Here is a 19,492-nt window from a genome sequence, read left to right on the forward strand (position 1 = left end):
TCCAGAGACACAGCATTCCCCTCCATCCAGAGACACAGGATTCACCTCCATCCAGAGACACAGGATTCCCCTCCATCCAGAGACACAGGATTCCCCTCCATCCAGAGACACAGGATTCCCCTCCATCCAGAGACACAGCATTCCCCTCCATCCAGAGACACAGCATTCCCCTCCATCCAGAGACACAGGATTCACCTCCATCCAGATACACAGGATTCCACTCCATCCAGAGACACAGCATTCCCCTCCATCCAGAGACACAGGATTCCCCTCCATCCAGAGACACAGGATTCCCCTCCATCCAGATACACAGGATTCCCCTCCATCCAGAGACACAGGATTCCCCTCCATCCAGAGACACAGCATTCCCCTCCATCCAGAGACACAGCATTCCCCTCCATCCAGAGACACAGGATTCCCCTCCATCCAGAGACACAGGATTCCCCTCCATCCAGAGACACAGCATTCCCCTCCATCCAGAGACACAGGATTCCCCTCCATCCAGAGACACAGGATTCCCCTCCCCTCCATATCTCCTTACCATGTAGAGGTCACTACAGCTCTATCTCCTTACCATGTAGAGGTCACTACAGCTCTATCTCCTTACCATGTAGAGGTCACTACAGCTCTATCTCCTCACCATGTAGAGGCCACTACAGCTCTATCTCCTCACCATGTAGAGGCCACTACAGCTCTATCTCTATCTCTTTACCATGTAGAGGTCACTACAGCTCTATCTCCTCACCATGTAGAGGCCACTACAGCTCTATCTCTATCTCTTTACCATGTAGAGGTCACTACAGCTCTATCTCCTCACCATGTAGAGGTCACTACAGCTCTATCTTCTCACCATGTAGAGACCACTACAGCTCTATCTCTATCTCCTCACCATGTAGAGGCCACTACAGCTCTATCTCCTCACCATGTAGAGGTCACTACAGCTCTATCTCTATCTCCTCACCATGTAGAGGTCACTACAGCTCTATCTCCTCACCATGTAGAGGTCACTACAGCTCTATCTCTATCTCCTCACCATGTAGAGGTCACTACAGCTCTATCTCCTCACCATGTAGAGGTCACTACAGCTCTACCTCTATCTCCTCACCATGTAGAGGCCACTACAGCTCTATCTCCTCACCATGTAGAGGTCACTACAGCTCTATCTCCTCACCATGTAGAGGCCACTACAGCTCTATCTCTATCTCCTCACCATGTAGAGGCCACTACAGCTCTATCTCCTCACCATGTAGAGGCCACTACAGCTCTATCTCCTCACCATGTAGAGGTCCCTACAGCTCTATCTCTATCTCCTCTCCATGTAGAGGTCCCTACAGCTCTATCTCTATCTCCTCACCATGTAGAGGTCACTACAGCTCTATCTCCTCACCATGTAGAGACCACTACAGCTCTATCTCTATCTCCTCACCATGTAGAGGCCACTACAGCTCTATCTCTATCTCCTCACCATGTAGAGGTCACTACAGCTCTATCTCTATCTCCTCACCATGTAGAGGCCACTACAGCTCTATCTCTATCTCCTCACCATGTAGAGACCCCTACAGCTCTATCTCCTCACCATGTAGAGGCCACTACATCTCTATCTCTTCACCGTGTAGAGGTCACTACAGGTCTATCTCTATCTCCTCACCATGTAGAGACCACTACAGCTCTATCTCTATCTCCTCACCATGTAGAGGCCACTGCAGCTCCTGGTCCTCCAGCGGTGTGGCAGCAGGCAGCAGTCTGTTGAGACAGTCTAGAGGAGGAAGCAGGTCTAGCAGGTAGCTCAGCAGAGGTCTGGCTACAGACACTGGTAGTAGTAGTAGACTGTTGACGATCTGACACAGCATACTGCCTGCTGCTGATACGTAGATCACATCTACAACAGAGACAGACAGAGAGATAATAAACCAGGAACTGACACGTAGATCACATCTACAACAGAGACAGAGACAGACAGAGAGATAATAAACCAGGAACTGACATGTACATCACATCTACAACAGAGACAAACAGAGAGATAATAAACCAGGAACTGACACGTAGATCACATCTACAACAGAGACAAACAGAGAGATAATAAACCAGGAACTGACATGTACATCACATCTACAACAGAGACAGACAGAGAGATAATAAACCAGGAACTGACATGTAAATCACATCTACAACAGAGACAGACAGAGAGATAATAAACCAGGAACTGACATGTAGATCACATCTACAACAGAGACAGACAGAGAGATAATAAACCAGGAACTGACATGTACATCACATCTACGACAGACAGAGAGATAATAAACCAGGAACTGACATGTACATCACATCTACAACAGAGACAGACAGAGTGAGGCATTTCTTCTTGGCATTGAAATGAAAACATCTCTGATTCAACAATGCCTGTGTGTTTGAGAGTGAGAGATAGATAGAAAGAGGGAAGAATACAAAAGAAAGGCAGAAAGAGAGGAGAAAGGGTGAGATTGGATCACTGCTGGGATGATATTAGAAAGGGTGAAATTGGACCCCTGCTGGGTTGATTTTAGAAGGGGTGAAATTGGATCCCTGCTGGGTTGATTTTAATTGGGGTGAAATTGGATCCCTGCTGGGTTGATTTTAGAAGGGGTGAAATTGGACCCCTGCTGGGTTGATTTTAGAAGGGGTGAAATTGGATCCCTGCTGGGTTGATTTTAATTGGGGTGAAATTGGATCCCTGCTGGGTTGATTTTAGAAGGGGTGAAATTGGATCCCTGCTGGGTTGATATTAGAAGGGGTGAAATTGGATCCCTGCTGGGTTGATTTTAGAAGGGGTGAAATTGGATCCCTGCTGGGTTGATTTTAGAAGGGGTGAAATTGGATCCCTGCTGGGTTGATATTAGAAGGGGTGAAATTGGATCCCTGCTGGGTTGATATTAGAAGGGGTGAAATTGGATCCCTTCTGGGTTGATATTAGAAGGGGTGAAATTGGATCCCCGCTGGGTTGATATTAGAAGGGGTGAAATTGGATCCCCGCTGGGTTGATATTAGAAGGGATGAAATTGGATCCCTGCTGGGTTGATTTTAGTTGGGGTGAAATTGGATCCCTGCTGGGTTGATTTTAGAAGGGGTGAAATTGGATCCCTGCTGGGTTGATATTAGAAGGGGTGAAATTGGATCCCTGCTGGGTTGATTTTAGAAGGGGTGAAATTGGATCCCTGCTGGGTTGATTTTAGTTGGGGTAAAATTGGATCCCTGCTGGGTTGATTTTAGAAGGGGTGAAATTGGATCCCTGCTGGGTTGATATTAGAAGGGGTGAAATTGGATCCCTGCTGGGTTGATATTAGAAGGGGTGAAATTGGATCCCTTCTGGGTTGATATTAGAAGGGGTGAAATTGGATCCCCGCTGGGTTGATATTAGAAGGGGTGAAATTGGATCCCCGCTGGGTTGATATTAGAAGGGGTGAAATTGGATCCCCGCTGGGTTGATATTAGAAGGGGTGAAATTGGATCCCCGCTGGGTTGATATTAGAAGGGGTGAAATTGGATCCCTGCTGGGTTGATATTAGTGCTGAGCGATTAGTACTTTTGAGGTCAGTTCGGTTTCGGTCCGATTATTAAAAAATAATCAGTATTTTGGTTTTGACAATTCTTTTTATACATGAAATGCACTATGCATTATGTGGGTTGAATGCTGTAACAACACAATAACATAATTAATACAAACCCCATTGTCACGTCCTGACCAATTTGTTCTTATAGTTTGGTCAGGACATGGCAGGGGGCGTTTGTTTCATGTGGTTCAGGGTGTGTTTGTGTATGTGTTCATGTAGAGGGGGTGTTTGTTTTATGTGGTTCGGGCTATGTATTTAGGTAGAGGGGTATTTGATTTATTAGCCTAGGGTTTTGGTTATTGTTCTATGTTAGTTTATTTCTATGTTCAGTCTAGTCGTTTGTATTTCTATGTTTAGTTAATCTGGATTGGGGCCTTCAGTTGGAGGCAGCTGTCTATCGTTGCCTCTGATTGAAGGTCCTATAAATAGGTATGTGTTTTGTCATGGGATTTTGTGGGAGATTGTTGCTGTGTATAGCTTTGTGCCTTACCGGCCTGTTCTTTGTCGTCGTGTTTTTTGTATACGTGTTTGTTTTGGTTTTCCTTCTTTGTCCTTTAATAAAAGAAGATGAGTATACATTTTCCCGCTGCGTCTTGGTCTAAACCCTACGACACCCGTGACACCCATGATGGTAGTGACTGTCCAATACTGCTTTATCTCTTATTAACCATCAGTTATTCATTTTATTTTATATTTGTTTTATTTGATAAGAACTAAATGAAAAGCTCAAATCTATTAAATCAAAGAAGGCTTGTGGTCTAGACAACATCAGAAATGAAATGCTGAAAAACAGCACACCTGAGTTGCAAAATGCTGTGCTTAAATTGTTCAACATGGTTTTAACTTCTGGTTGCTTCCCTGATGTCTGGAACCAGGGGCTCATCTCCCCTATCCACAAAAGTGGAGACAAATCAGACCCCAATAATTACAGGGGAATTTGCGTAAACAGTAACTTGGGAAAGGTTTTCTGTAGCATTTTGAATTCAAGAATTCAAACCTTTCTTCAAGAAAAAAATGTAATAAGTAAATGTCAAATTGGCTTTCTCCCTAACCATCGCACTACTGACCATATATACACCTTACACACACTAATTAATAAACACGTCCACCAAAAAAAGAGGGCAAAATCTTTGCTTGCTTTATTGACTTTAAAAAAGCATTTGATTCTATTTGGCATGAAGGGCTATTCTACAAAATTCTCCAAAGTGGTCTTGGTGGTAAGGTGTATGACTTAATAAAATGTATGTACACAGAAAATAAATGTGCAATAAAAATCAAAAACCAAAGAACAGAATTATTTTCACAATGTCGAGGTGTGAGACAAGGCTGCAGTTTGAGTCCAAACCTTTTCAACATTTATATCAATGAATTAGCAGACATGTTGGACCATTCTCCAGCCCCAGGACTCACACTATTTGACACAGAGGTGAAATACCTGCTATATGCTGATGACTTGGTACTTCTATCACCAACCAAAGAAGGTCTTCAACAGAACATTAATATTCTAGAGCAATATTGCCATAATTGGGCCCTGGCAGTAAATTTCCAAAAAACGAAAATCATGATTTTCCAAAAGAAAACCAGATGTCAGAAACACAAATATAAATTCACCCTGAACAACACCATCATTGAACACACTAAAAATTACACCTACCTTGGTCTGACCATATCTGCATCGGGAAACTTTAATATGGCAGTGAATGCACTCAAAGAAAAAGCCCGCAGAGCATTGTATGCAATAAAAATGAAATTATTCAAAATCAACATCCCAATTAGAATTTGGACCAAAATATTTGACAGTGTAATCCTACCAATAGCTCTTTACGGAAGTGAGGTTTGGGGGCCACTCAATAAACTGGACTTTAAAATGTGGGACAAACATCCAATTGAAGCCCTACATGCAGAATTCTGTCGGAAAATCCTACAAGTCCAGAGAAATACACCAACTAATGCATGTAGGGCAGAATTGGGCCGCTTTCCAGTAATAATGAAAATACAGAAAAGATCATTAAAATTTTGGCTACATCTAAATTCAAGTCCAAATTCAAGTCTGCAATTTAAAGCACTCCAAACCCAAGAGCTGAGCCCAGAAACGAGCCCTCTCAGTCAGCTGGTGTTGGACCTCACCAACCAAGCTGACACCAGCACTGCTTCAAAAGAAAGAATTCAAATAAACAAAATCATGAACCAATCAAAGGACTCATATTTACAACATTGGAAAAAGGAAACAAAATCCCAAAGCCGACTAAATTGCTACCTGACCCTAAACAGAGAATATGAATTGGCTGATTATCTCTACTCTGTCAGAGATACGAAGCAGAGAGAGATCCTTACCAAGTACAGGCTGAGTGACCACCGATTGGCAATAGAAACCGGCAGACATAAAAAGACATGGCTACCCAAAAAGGAGTGTGTATGTGGTCACTGCACGACAGGGGAGGTAGAGACAGAGATGCACTTTCTCCTTTACTGTGATAAATATTCCTCACAAAGAGATTCCTTATTCACAGAAATGACTACATTTATTCCAAATTTGAACTTATTAAACCCAGAGGAAAAACTAAAAATACTAATGGGCGAAGGAGCAACGGCTCCTCTTCCAGCCAAATATGTATTTGCCTGCCATAGCCTGAGGGACACTGAATAATAACATCTGCATAGTAAACAGTAACTTACTTATTATTACTATTATTGTTATTACAATTATTATTGTTGTTTATCATTCCAAATAGCAGTGGTATGGGTAGTAATGGTAATGATAACAGTTTAGTGATGGTGGTGGTAGTGGTAGTGATAATGATGATAGTAGTTGTAGTACTGATGTAATGGTGAAGATGACCGTTATTTAGTTATAAGTTAGTTATAGATTCATTTTCCATATTTAGATTTTTATACTTATTGCATTCTACTATTTTACTATTATTTTATTGTTATTATTTTAAATTTTGTATTATTTACTGCCATTTTATATTATTATTTGTTATTGTTTATAATTGTATTACAATGTATATTGCATACATTGTTGCTTTGGCAATATTAACACAATGTTTTTCATGCCAATAAAGCAGCTTGAATTTGAATTTGAGAGAGAGAAGGGGAGAGAGAGAGAGAGAGAGAGAGAGAGAGAGGGAGAAAAGAAGAGAGGGAGAGAAGGAGAGAGAGGGAGAGAAGGGGAGAGAGGGAGAGAAAGAGAGACAGAGAAGGAGAGAGACAGAGGGGAGAGAGAGAGAGAGAGAGAGACAGAGAAGGAGAGAGAGAGACAGAGAGAGAGAGAAGGAGAAAGAGGGAGAGAGAGAGAGAGAGAGAGAGGGAAGAGAGAGAGAGAGAGAGGGAGAGAGAGATAGAGAGGTAGAGAGAGATAGAGAGGGAGAGAGAGATAGAGAGGTAGAGAGAGATAGAGAGGGAGAGAGAGGGAGAGAGAGAGAGAGGGAGAGAGAGGGAGAGAGAGATAGACAGAGAGAGAGATAGAGAGAGAGAGAAGGAGAGAGAGAGAGGGTGAGAAGGAGAGAGAGGGAGAGAGAGAGAGGGAGAGAAAGACGGACAGAGACAGAGAGGCAGGCAGACAGACAGAGAGGCAGACAGAGAGGCAGACAGACAGACAGACAGAGACAGTGATACAGTAGGAGACTTAAAAACCTCTTAGTTTCTCTCTGATGCTGCCGTTCCAGGAGCTCTCCTGGAGCAGAGTGGCAGAGCGGGAGAAGATGTCTGTAGCGTGGGGCAGCAACAGCTGGAGGTGCTTATGGAGCAGAGCCACACTGCTAGAGTTCTGGAGATATTAAAGACCAGGACAATGTTACTAACTATTACTACTACTAGAGTTGTAGAGATATTATAGACCAGAACAATGTTACTAACTAACTATTACTACTACTAGAGTTGTAGAGATATGATAGACCAGAACAATGTTACTAACTATTACTACTACTAGAGTTGAAGAGATATTATAGACCAGAACAATGTTACTAACTAACTATTACTACTACTAGAGTTGTAGAGATATTATAGACCAGGACAATGTTACTAACTATTACTACTACTAGAGTTGTAGAGATATTATAGACCAGAACAATGTTACTAACTAACTATTACTACTACTAGAGTTGTAGAGATATTATAGACCAGGACAATGTTACTAACTAACTATTACTACTACTAGAGTTGTAGAGATATTATAGACCAGGACAATGTTACTAACTATTACTACTACTAGAGTTGTAGAGATATGATAGACCAGAACAATGTTACTAACTATTACTACTACTAGAGTTGTAGAGATGTTATAGACCAGAACAATGTAACTAACTATTACTACAACTAGAGTTGTAGAGATATTATAGACCAGGACAATGTTACTAACTATTACTACTACTAGAGTTGTAGAGATATTATAGACCAGAACAATGTTACTAACTATTACTACTACTAGAGTTGTAGAGATATTATAGACCAGAACAATGTTACTAACTATTACTACTACTAGAGTTGAAGAGATATTATAGACCAGAACAATGTTACTAACTATTACTACTACTAGAGTTGTAGAGATATTATAGACCAGAACAATGTTACTAACTATTACTACTACTAGAGTTGTAGAGATATTATAGACCAGAACAATGTTACTAACTATTACTACTACTAGAGTTGAAGAGATATTATAGACCAGAACAATGTTACTAACTAACTATTACTACTACTAGAGTTGTAGAGATATTATAGACCAGGACAATGTTACTAACTATTACTACTAGAGTTGTAGAGATATTATAGACCAGAACAATGTTAATAACTAACTATTACTACTACTAGAGATGTAGAGATATGATAGACCAGAACAATGTTACTAACTAACTATTACTACTACTAGAGTTGTAGAGATATTATAGACCAGGACAATGTTACTAACTATTACTACTACTAGAGTTGTAGAGATATTATAGACCAGAACAATGTTACTAACTAACTATTACTACTACTAGAGATGTAGAGATATTATACACCAGAACAATGTTACTAACTAACTATTACTACTACTAGAGTTGTAGAGATATTATAGACCAGAAGAATGTTACTAACTAACTATTACTACTACTAGAGTTGTAGAGATATTATAGACCAGGACAATGTTACTAACTATTACTACTACTAGGGTTGTAGAGATATTATAGACCAGAACAATGTAACTAACTATTACTACTACTAGAGTTGTAGATATATTATAGACCAGAACAATGTTACTAACTATTACTACTACTAGAGTTGTAGAGATATTATAGACCAGAACAATGTTACTAACTATTACTACTACTAGAGTTGTAGAGATATTATAGACCAGAACAATGTTACTAACTAACTATTACTACTACTAGAGTTGTAGAGCTATTATAGACGAGGACAATGTTACTAACTATTACTACTACTAGAGTTGTAGAGATATTATAGACCAGAACAATGTTACTGACTAACTATTACTACTACTAGAGTTGTAGAGATATTATAGACCAGGACAATGTTACTAACTAACTATTACTACTACTAGAGTTGTAGAGATATGATAGACCAGAACAATGTTACTAACTATTACTACTACTAGAGTTGTAGAGATATTAAAGACCTAAACAATGTTACTAACTATTACTACTACTAGAGATGTAGAGATATTATAGACGAGGACAATGTTACTAACTATTACTACTACTAGAGTTGTAGAGATATTATAGACCAGAACAATGTTACTAACTAACTATTACTACTACTAGAGTTGTAGAGATATTATAGACCAGAACAATGTTACTAACGATTACTACTACTAGAGTTGTAGAGATATTATAGACCAGAACAATGTTACTAACTATTACTACTATTAGAGTTGTAGAGATATTATAGACCAGAACAATGTTACTAACTAACTATTAATACTACAAGAGATGTAGAGATATGATAGACCAGAACAATGTTACTAACTAACTATTACTACTAGTAGAGTTGTAGAGATATTATAGACCAGGACAATGTTACTAACTATTACTACTACTAGAGTTGTAGAGATATTATAGACCAGAACAATGTTACTAACTAACTATTACTACTACTAGAGTTGTAGAGATATTATAGACCAGAACAAGGTTACTAACTATTACTACTACTAGAGTTGTAGAGATATTATAGACCAGGACAATGTTAGTAACTATTACTTCTACTAGAGTTGTAGAGATATTATAGACCAGAACAATGTTACTAACTAACTATTACTACTACTAGAGTTGTAGAGATATTATAGACCAGAAGAATGTTACTAACTAACTATTACTACTACTAGAGTTGTAGAGATATTATAGACCAGAACAATGTTACTAACTAACTATTACTACTACTAGAGTTGTAGAGATATTATAGACCAGAAGAATGTTACTAACTAACTATTACTACTACTAGAGTTGTAGAGATATTATAGACCAGGACAATGTTACTAACTATTACTACTACTAGAGTTGTAGAGATATTATAGACCAGAACAATGTAACTAACTATTACTACTACTAGAGTTGTAGAGATATTATAGACCAGAACAATGTTACTAACTATTACTACTAGAGTTGTAGAGCTATTATAGACCAGAACAATGTTACTAACTATTACTACTACTAGAGTTGTAGAGATATTATAGACCAGAACAATGTTACTAACTATTACTACTACTAGAGTTGTAGAGATATTATAGACCAGAACAATGTTACTAACTAACTATTACTACTACTAGAGTTGAAGATATATTATAGACCAGGACAATGTTACTAACTAACTATTACTACTACTAGAGTTGAAGAGATATTATAGACCAGGACAATGTTACTAACTAACTATTACTACTACTAGAGTTGTAGAGATATTATAGACCAGGACAATGTTACAAACTATTACTACTACTAGAGTTGTAGAGATATTATAGACGAGGACATTGTTACTAACTATTACTACTACTAGAGTTGTAGAGATATTTTAGACCAGAACAATGTTACTAACTATTACTACTACTAGAGTTGTAGAGATATTTTAGACCAGGACAATGTTACTAACTATTACTACTACTAGAGTTGTAGAGATATTATAGACAAGGACAATGTTACTAACTAACTATTACTACTACTAGAGTTGTAGAGATATTATAGACCAGAACAATGTTACTAACTAACTATTACTACTACTAGAGTTGTAGATATATTATAGACCAGAACAATGTTACTAACTATTACTACTACTAGAGTTGTAGAGATATTATAGACCAGAACAATGTTACTAACTAACTATTACTACGACTAGAGTTGTAGAGATATTATAGACCAGAAGAATGTTACTAACTAACTATTACTACTACTAGAGTTGTAGAGATATTATAGACCAGAACAATGTTACTAACTAACTATTACTACTACTAGAGTTGTAGAGATATTATAGACCAGAACAATGTTACTAACTAACTATTACTACTACTAGAGTTGTAGAGATATTATAGACCAGAACAATGTTACTAACTATTACTACTACTAGAGTTGTAGAGATATTATAGACCAGGACAATGTTAGTAACTATTACTTCTACTAGAGTTGTAGAGATATTATAGACCAGAACAATGTTACTAACTATTACTACTACTAGAGTTTTAGAGATATTATAGACCAGAACAATGTAACTAACTATTACTACTACTAGAGTTGTAGAGATATTATAGACCAGGACAATGTTACTAACTATTACTACTACTAGAGTTGTAGAGATATTATAGACCAGAACAATGTTAATAACTATTACTACTACTAGAGTTGTAGAGACATTATAGACCAGAACAATGTTACTAACTAACTATTACTACTACTAGAGTTGTAGAGATATTATAGACCAGGACAATGTTACTAACTATTACTACTACTAGAGTTGTAGAGATATTATAGACCAGAACAATGTAACTAACTATTACTACTACTAGAGTTGTAGAGATATTATAGACCAGAACAATGTAACTAACTATTACTACTACTAGAGTTGTAGAGATATTATAGACCAGAACAATGTTACTAACTATTACTACTAGAGTTGTAGAGATATTATAGACCAGAACAATGTTACTAACTATTACTACTACTAGAGTTGTAGAGATATTATAGACCAGAACAATGTTACTAACTATTACTACTACTAGAGTCGTAGAGATATTATAGACCAGAACAATGTTACTAACTAACTATTACTACTACTAGAGTTGAAGATATATTATAGACCAGGACAATGTTACTAACTAACTATTACTACTACTAGAGTTGAAGAGATATTATAGACCAGGACAATGTTACTAACTAACTATTACTACTACTAGAGTTGTAGAGATATTATAGACCAGAACAATGTTACTAACTAACTATTACTACTACTAGAGTTGTAGAGATATTATAGACCAGAAGAATGTTACTAACTAACTATTACTACTACTAGAGTTGTAGAGATATTATAGACCAGGACAATGTTACTAACTATTCCTACTACTAGGGTTGTAGAGATATTATAGACCAGAACAATATAACTAACTATTACTACTACTAGAGTTGTAGATATATTATAGACCAGAACAATGTTACTAACTATTACTACTACTAGAGTTGTAGAGATATTATAGACCAGAACAATGTTACTAACTAACTATTACTACTACTAGAGTTGTAGAGATATTATAGACGAGGACAATGTTACTAACTATTACTACTACTAGAGTTGTAGAGATATTATAGACCAGAACAATGTTACTGACTAACTATTACTACTACTAGAGTTGTAGAGATATTATAGACCAGAACAATGTTACTAACTAACTATTACTACTACTAGAGTTGTAGAGATATTATAGACCAGAAGAATGTTACTAACTAACTATTACTACTACTAGAGTTGTAGAGATATTATAGACCAGGACAATGTTACTAACTATTACTACTACTAGAGTTGTAGAGATATTATAGACCTGAACAATGTTACTAACTATTACTACTACTAGAGATGTAGAGATATTATAGACGAGGACAATGTTACTAACTATTACTACTACTAGAGTTGTAGAGCTATTATAGACCAGAACAATGTTACTAACTATTACTACTACTAGAGTTGTAGAGATATTATAGACCAGGACAATGTTACTAACTATTACTACTATTAGAGTTGTAGAGATATTATAGACGAGGACAATGTTACTAACTAACTATTACTACTACTATAGTTGTAGAGATATTATAGACCAGAACAATGTTACTAACTATTACTACTAGTGTGTGTGTGTATACATGCCCAGTGTGTGTGTGTATGCATGCCCAGTGTGTGTGTATGCATGCCCAGTGTGTGTGTGTATGCATGCCCAGTGTGTGTGTGTATGCATGCCCAGTGTGTGTGTGTATGCATGCCCAGTGTGTGTGTGTATGCATGCCCAGTGTGTGTGTGTATGCGTGTCCCTGCGTACCTCTGTAACACAGTTGATGTGGCAGTATGCCAGCAGTTGTTTCTGTAGGGAGCAGAGCAGCTCGTGGAGATGGGCCGGCTGACTGCTGTCTGATGAAGACGTTCCCTGGAGCAGCTTGTCACTGTTCTTCTCTAGTTCCCCAAACGCTTGGTCCTGCACACACACACACACACACACACACACACACACACACACACACACACACACACACACACACACACACATTAATATCCAGGCAACAAGAGAGAGAGCACAGAAAACAGACTAGTGATGATCTGCTACTTAATAACACCCAGGAGATAAACTAGCAGGGTAACAGCTACATCTACCACCCAGGAGGTAGACTAGCAGGGTAACAGCCACATCTACCACCCAGGAGATAGACTAGCAGGGTAACAGCCACATCTACCACCCAGGAGATAGACTAGCAGGGTAACAGCTACATCTACCACCCAGGAGATAAACTAGCAGGGTAACAGCTACATCTACCACCCAGGAGATAAACTAGCAGGGTAACAGCTACATCTACCACCCAGGAGATAAACTAGCAGGGTAACAGCCACATCTACCACCCAGGAGATAGACTAGCAGGGTAACAGCCACATCTACCACCCAGGAGATAAACTAGCAGGGTAACAGCTACATCTACCACCCAGGAGATAAACTAGCAGGGTAACAGCCACATCTACCACCCAGGAGATAAACTAGCAGGGTAACAGCCACATCTACCACCCAGGAGATAAACTAGCAGGGTAACAGCTACATCTACCACCCAGGAGATAAACTAGCAGGGTAACAGCCACATCTACCACCCAGGAGATAAACTAGCAGGGTAACAGCTACATCTACCACCCAGGAGATAGACTAGCAGGGTAACAGCTACATCAGAAGCTAGATGAATTAGCTCTGCCCAGCATGTCTCTGCAGGTGGAGAAGAGAGGCGGTGGACACATGGTTCATGATCCATAAAAACACCATCTTAGGAGAGGAGGCAGTGATGAATGTTAGGGTCCCAAATACCACCCTATTCCCTATATAGGGCTCTGGTCTAAAGTAGTGCATTATATAGGGAATAGGGTGCCATTTGGACCTTTGCTGCAGCCAGGAAGAACAATCTGCTGTAATAATAACACGGATCAGCCAGGATGAGTTACCCACTGTTACTGAGGAGAGGAGAGGAGAGGAGAGGAGAGGAGAGGAGAGGAGAGGAGAGGAGAGGAGAGGAGAGGAGAGGAGAGGAGAGGAGAGGAGAGGAGAGGAGAGGAGAGGAGAGGAGAGGAGAGGAGAGGAGAGGAGAGAGTGATGGTCTCATTATGCAGTATGAAAAGGTAAAACAGGAAAGCAACAGGAGGTATTTAAGCATGGTTTGTAAGACCATTCTGTACTTGCCCAGAGCTCTGCGACGAGACATAACAGCTTTAGGCCAGTAGACAGTTTTTCATCTAGGTATCTATATTATAGTAAACAGTCTACTCAGTGTTCAATGGTTTAATTATTTTATTACCGCTGTACCCCATTTCAGGTCTAATCACAGACTGGAAGACTCCCAAGAAAAATGGTGCAGGGTTGTCTCTCCATCCATTCACTACCTTTAATCCTGAAGCAACATAACGTAGGGCCTCCCCCTGCCTAAATAATGGTACAGGAAATACTGGATGATTGACAGATTGGCAGAACTAATAGAGATGCCCACAAAACTAGTAGAGAGGTGTAGTCTGTGAAGAGCTGGGCTAATAAAGTACCTCTGTACTCTCTATGAGCTACAGTGCCTTGCAAAATTATTCATCCCCCTTGGCTTTTTTCCTATTTTGTTGCATTACAACTTGTAATTTAAATTGATTTTTATTTGGATTTCATGTAATGGACGTACACAAAATAGTCCAAAATGGTGAAGAGAAATGCAAAAAATTACTTGTTTCAAAAATTATTTTAAAAACAATTATGGAAAAGTGGTACGTGCATATGTATTCACCCCCTTTGCTATGAAGCCCCTAAATAAGATCTGGTGAAACCAATTACCTTCAGAAGTCATATAATTAGTTAAATAAAGTCCACCGGTGTGCAATCTAAGTGTCACATGATCTGTCACATGATCTCAGTTCTGAAAGGCCCCAGAGTCTGCAACACCACTAAGCAAGGGGCACCACCAATCAAGCGGCACCATGAAGACCAAGGAGCACTCCAAACAGGTCAAGGGACAAAGTTGTGGAGAAGTACAGATCAGGGTTGGGTTATAAAAAAATATCAGAAATTTTGAACATCCCACGGAGCACCATTAAATCCATTATTAAAAAATGGAAAGAATATGGCACCACAACAAACCTGCCAAGAGAGGGCCGCCCACCAAAACTCACGGACCAGGCAAGGAAGGCATTAATCAGAGAGGCAACAAAGAGACCAAAGATAACCCTGAAGGAGCTGCAAAGCTCCACAGCGGAGATTGGAGTATCTGTCCATAGGACCACTTTAAGCCGTACACTCCACAGAGCTGAGCTTTATGGAAGAGTGGCCAGAAAAATGCCATTGCTTAAAGAAAAAAATAAGCAAACACTTTTGGTGTTCGCCAAAAGGCATTTGGGAGACTCCCCAAAAATATGGAAGAAGGTACTCTGGTCAGATGAGACAAAAATGTTGCTCTTTGGCCATCAAGGAAAACGCTATGTCTGGTGCAAACCCAACACCTCTCATCACCCCGAGAACACCATCCCCACAGTGAAGCATGGTGATGGCAGCATCATGCTGTGGGGATGTTTTTCATCGTCAGGAAGTGGGAAACTGATCAGAATTTAAAGAATGATGGATGGCGCTAAATACAGGGATATTCTTGAGGGTTACCTGTTTCAGTCTTCCAGAGATTTGAGACTGGAATGACCCTAAGGACAATGACCCTAAGCATACTGCTGAAGCAACACTTGAGTGGTTTGAGGGGAAACATTTAAATGTCTTGGAATGGCCTAGTCAAAGCCCAGAACTCAATCCAATTGAGAATCTGTGTATTGACTTAGAGATTGCTGTACACCAGTGGAACCCATCCAAGTTGAAGGAGCTGGAGCAGTATTGCCTTGAAGAATGAGCAAACATCCCAGTGGCTAGATGTGCCAAGCTTATGGAGACATACCCCAAGAGACTTGCAGCTGTACTTGCTGCAAAAGGTGGCTCTACAAAATATAAACTTTGGTGGGGTGAATAGTTATGCACGCTCAAGTTTTTTTTTTTTTTCTTATTTCTTGTTTGTTTCACAATAAAAAATATTTAGCATTTTCAAAGTTGTGGGCATGTTATGTAAATCAAATGATACAAACCCTCAAAAAATCTTTTAATTCCAGATTGTAAAGCAACAAAATAGGAAAAATGCCAAAGGGGGTGAATACTTTGGCAAGCCACTGTAAGATGGAATGATCTGGAACAACTACGCTGCCTCTCTCCTCACCGTGTAGAAGCCCAGGTTCCTGAGCAGGGTCTTCATTAGGATCTCAGCCAGGTGTGTGTCAGGGTTGGTACTGGGGGCTCCGTATGAGGGGTCCAGGCCGCAGGAGGAGGAGGAGGCCAGGGCCTCGGGGGCCTCGGGGGGACAGCTGAACCCCAGGAGGGATGCTACGTGGGTGTGGTCCTGGAGTGAAGTCAGAATGATGTCCAGTTGCATCCTCTGGAAAAGCAGGGTCAGAGGTCAGGGGTCAGAGGTCAAGGCAGGGACAGGATGAGAGATACACAGAGGTCAGCTATCTATCTATCTATGGCAGCATTTTGACTTAGGAACGTTTGGAGCAGCGTTTCTCAACCTGCACTTCGTTTTGTTTGACCTGTTTTATTTTGACATTTCCTTGTATATGTCCATAAAGATGATGTTGATTCATGATTTAGACTGGCTGAGAAAAGCTGCCTTCCTGTCTGTCTCGTCCCGACCCCGACAGTTCATTACTATGGGACAGCTGGAGATCCAATACGAATATTGAAACAACATTGCAAATGTCAGAGACAAACAGCATGGTTTATACAAATCTCCGCTGTTGAAAACTAAATGTTAGTCTAATAGAAATGTGAGATAATGTCTAGATGCTTTTTATAGTGGAGATCAAGTTTATAAATTGCCTGGCTGGGCTGATGACAGTGGATTGCACAGTCAGATGGAACAGAGTAAATAGGCATTTTAACACCATATATTTATCCAGTGGCAACTTGTGGAATAGACACCGGCTGGAATGCAGTTTTAACCAATCAGCATTCAGGATTAGACCCATTTGTTGTATAAAATAGCAATAAGGCACCTTGGGGGTTTGTGGTATATGGTCAATATACCACGGCTAAGGGCTGTATCCAGGCACTCCGTGTTGTGTCATGGATAAGAACAGCCCATAGCCATGGTACATTGGCCATATACTACACCCCCTCTGGCCTTGTTGATGAAATAGAACTAGGGCGTCGTTGATGAAATAGAACTAGGGCCTCGTTGATGAAATAGAACTAGAGCCTCGTTGATGAAATAGAACTTAGGGCCTCGTTGATGAAATAGAACTTAGGGCCTCGTTGATGAAATAGAACTTAGGGCCTCGTTGATGAAATAGAACTAGAGCCTCGTTGATGAAATAGAACTAGAGCCTCGTTGATGAAATAGAACTAGAGCCTCGTTGATGAAATAGAACTTAGGGCCTCGTTGATGAAATAGAACTTAGGGCCTCGTTGATGAAATAGAACTTAGGGCCTCGTTGATGAAATAGAACTTAGGGCCTCGTTGATGAAATAGAACTAGAGCCTCGTTGATGAAATAGAACTTAGGGCCTCGTTGATGAAATAGAACTTAGGGCCTCGTTGATGAAATAGAACTTAGGGCCTCGTTGATGAAATAGAACTTAGGGCCTCGTTGATTCAATAGAACTTAGGGCCTCGTTAATTCAATAGAACTTGGGCCTCATTGATTCAATAGAACTTGGGCCTTATTGATTCAATAGAACTTGGGCCTTATTGATTCAATAGAACTTGGGCCTTATTGATTCAATAGAACTTGGGCCTTATTGATTCAATAGAACTTGGGCCTTATTGATTCAATAGAACTTGGGCCTTGTTGATATAGTCACAGGTAAATGGCATTGTTCAGACCAACGTGTAATACATCTATGTACTATACCTGTCCTTTAGACAGACTCTCCCATCTGTCAGGTCCCTGGGGCAGCAGGGAGTGGAGAAGCTCCATCCTCTCTCTCAGAGGAGGTAACAGCATAGTGGCCCCCACAGACAGAGTCTCAATCACAGCCTAGAGAAAACACAGAGACAGTGTTAGAGCCTGACAACACAGAGACACAGTGTCAGAGCCTGACAACACAAAACAGAGACACAGTGTTAGAGCCTGACAACACAGAGGCACAGTGTTAGAGCCTGACAACACAGAGGCACAGTGTTAGAGCCTGACAACACAGAGACACAGTGTTAGAGCCTGACAACACAGAGACACAGTGTTAGAGCCTGACAACACAGAGACACAGTGTTAGAGCCTGACAACACAGAGACACAGTGTTAGAGCCTGACAACACAGAGACACAGTGTTAGAGCCTGACAACACAGAGACACAGTGTTAGAGCCTGACAACACAGAGACACAGTGTTAGTGCCTGACAACACAACACAGAGACACAGTGTTAGAGCCTGACAACACAGAGACACAGTGTTAGAGCCTGACAACACAACACAGACACACAGTGTTAGAGCCTGACAACACAGAGACACAGTGTTAGAGCCTGACAACACAGAGACACAGTGTTAGAGCCTGACAACACAGAGACACAGTGTTAGAGCCTGACAACACAGAGACACAGTGTTAGAGCCTGACAACACAGAGACACAGTGTTAGAGCCTGACAACACAGAGACACAGTGTTAGAGCCTGACAACACAGAGACACAGTGTTAGAGCCTGACAACACAGAGACACAGTGTTAGAGCCTGACAACACAGAGACACAGTGTTAGAGCCTGACAACACAGAGGCACAGTGTTAAAGCCTGACAACCCAACACAGAGATGACAGTGTCTCAAACACAGCCTGGTTACACAGAGATGTACCACAGGCCCTAATAGACAGCGTCTCAAACACAGCCTGGTTACACAGAGATGTACCACAGGCCCTAACAGACAGCTTGACTATCGATCTCACTCCCAGCCTGACAACCAAAACACACAATGAGAGGAGGTAACAGCTTGACTATCGATCTCACTCCCAGCCTGACAACCAAAACACAGCGACACTGGGTTTGTCTCAGTGACAAACCCCAACGGGTCAGGGACCTGGCAAGTTGTCAAGTTCAGACCAGTCAGTCAACAGATTGTGTCTTGTTGCTTCACATATCCAGAGTCCATATTGTCATCTCTAGTCTGAAAGGTAATGTTGTCATTTAAGGCATGTAGAGATATTG

General features: G+C 40.2%; 1 protein-coding gene across 16 annotated transcripts in view; it reads right to left on the reverse strand.

Annotated features, from left to right (window-relative positions):
* Positions 1 to 19,492, reverse strand: part of LOC106576577 (probable E3 ubiquitin-protein ligase HERC1) — a 196,604-nt gene that overhangs the window by 140,654 nt on the left and 36,458 nt on the right. For all 16 annotated transcript variants that reach the window (XM_045689728.1, XM_045689732.1, XM_045689736.1 and 13 more), the window contains exons 14-18: positions 18,215 to 18,340; positions 16,523 to 16,738; positions 13,093 to 13,245; positions 7,224 to 7,356; positions 1,688 to 1,879 (exon numbers count right to left, since the gene is read on the reverse strand). In XM_045689728.1, the coding sequence (XP_045545684.1) occupies positions 1,688 to 1,879; positions 7,224 to 7,356; positions 13,093 to 13,245; positions 16,523 to 16,738; positions 18,215 to 18,340 (820 nt within the window). The remainder of the gene's footprint in view (positions 1 to 1,687; positions 1,880 to 7,223; positions 7,357 to 13,092; positions 13,246 to 16,522; positions 16,739 to 18,214; positions 18,341 to 19,492) is intronic.

This window comes from Salmo salar, chromosome ssa11 (genome assembly GCF_905237065.1).
Source record: "Salmo salar chromosome ssa11, Ssal_v3.1, whole genome shotgun sequence".
Lineage (NCBI taxonomy): Eukaryota > Metazoa > Chordata > Actinopteri > Salmoniformes > Salmonidae > Salmo > Salmo salar.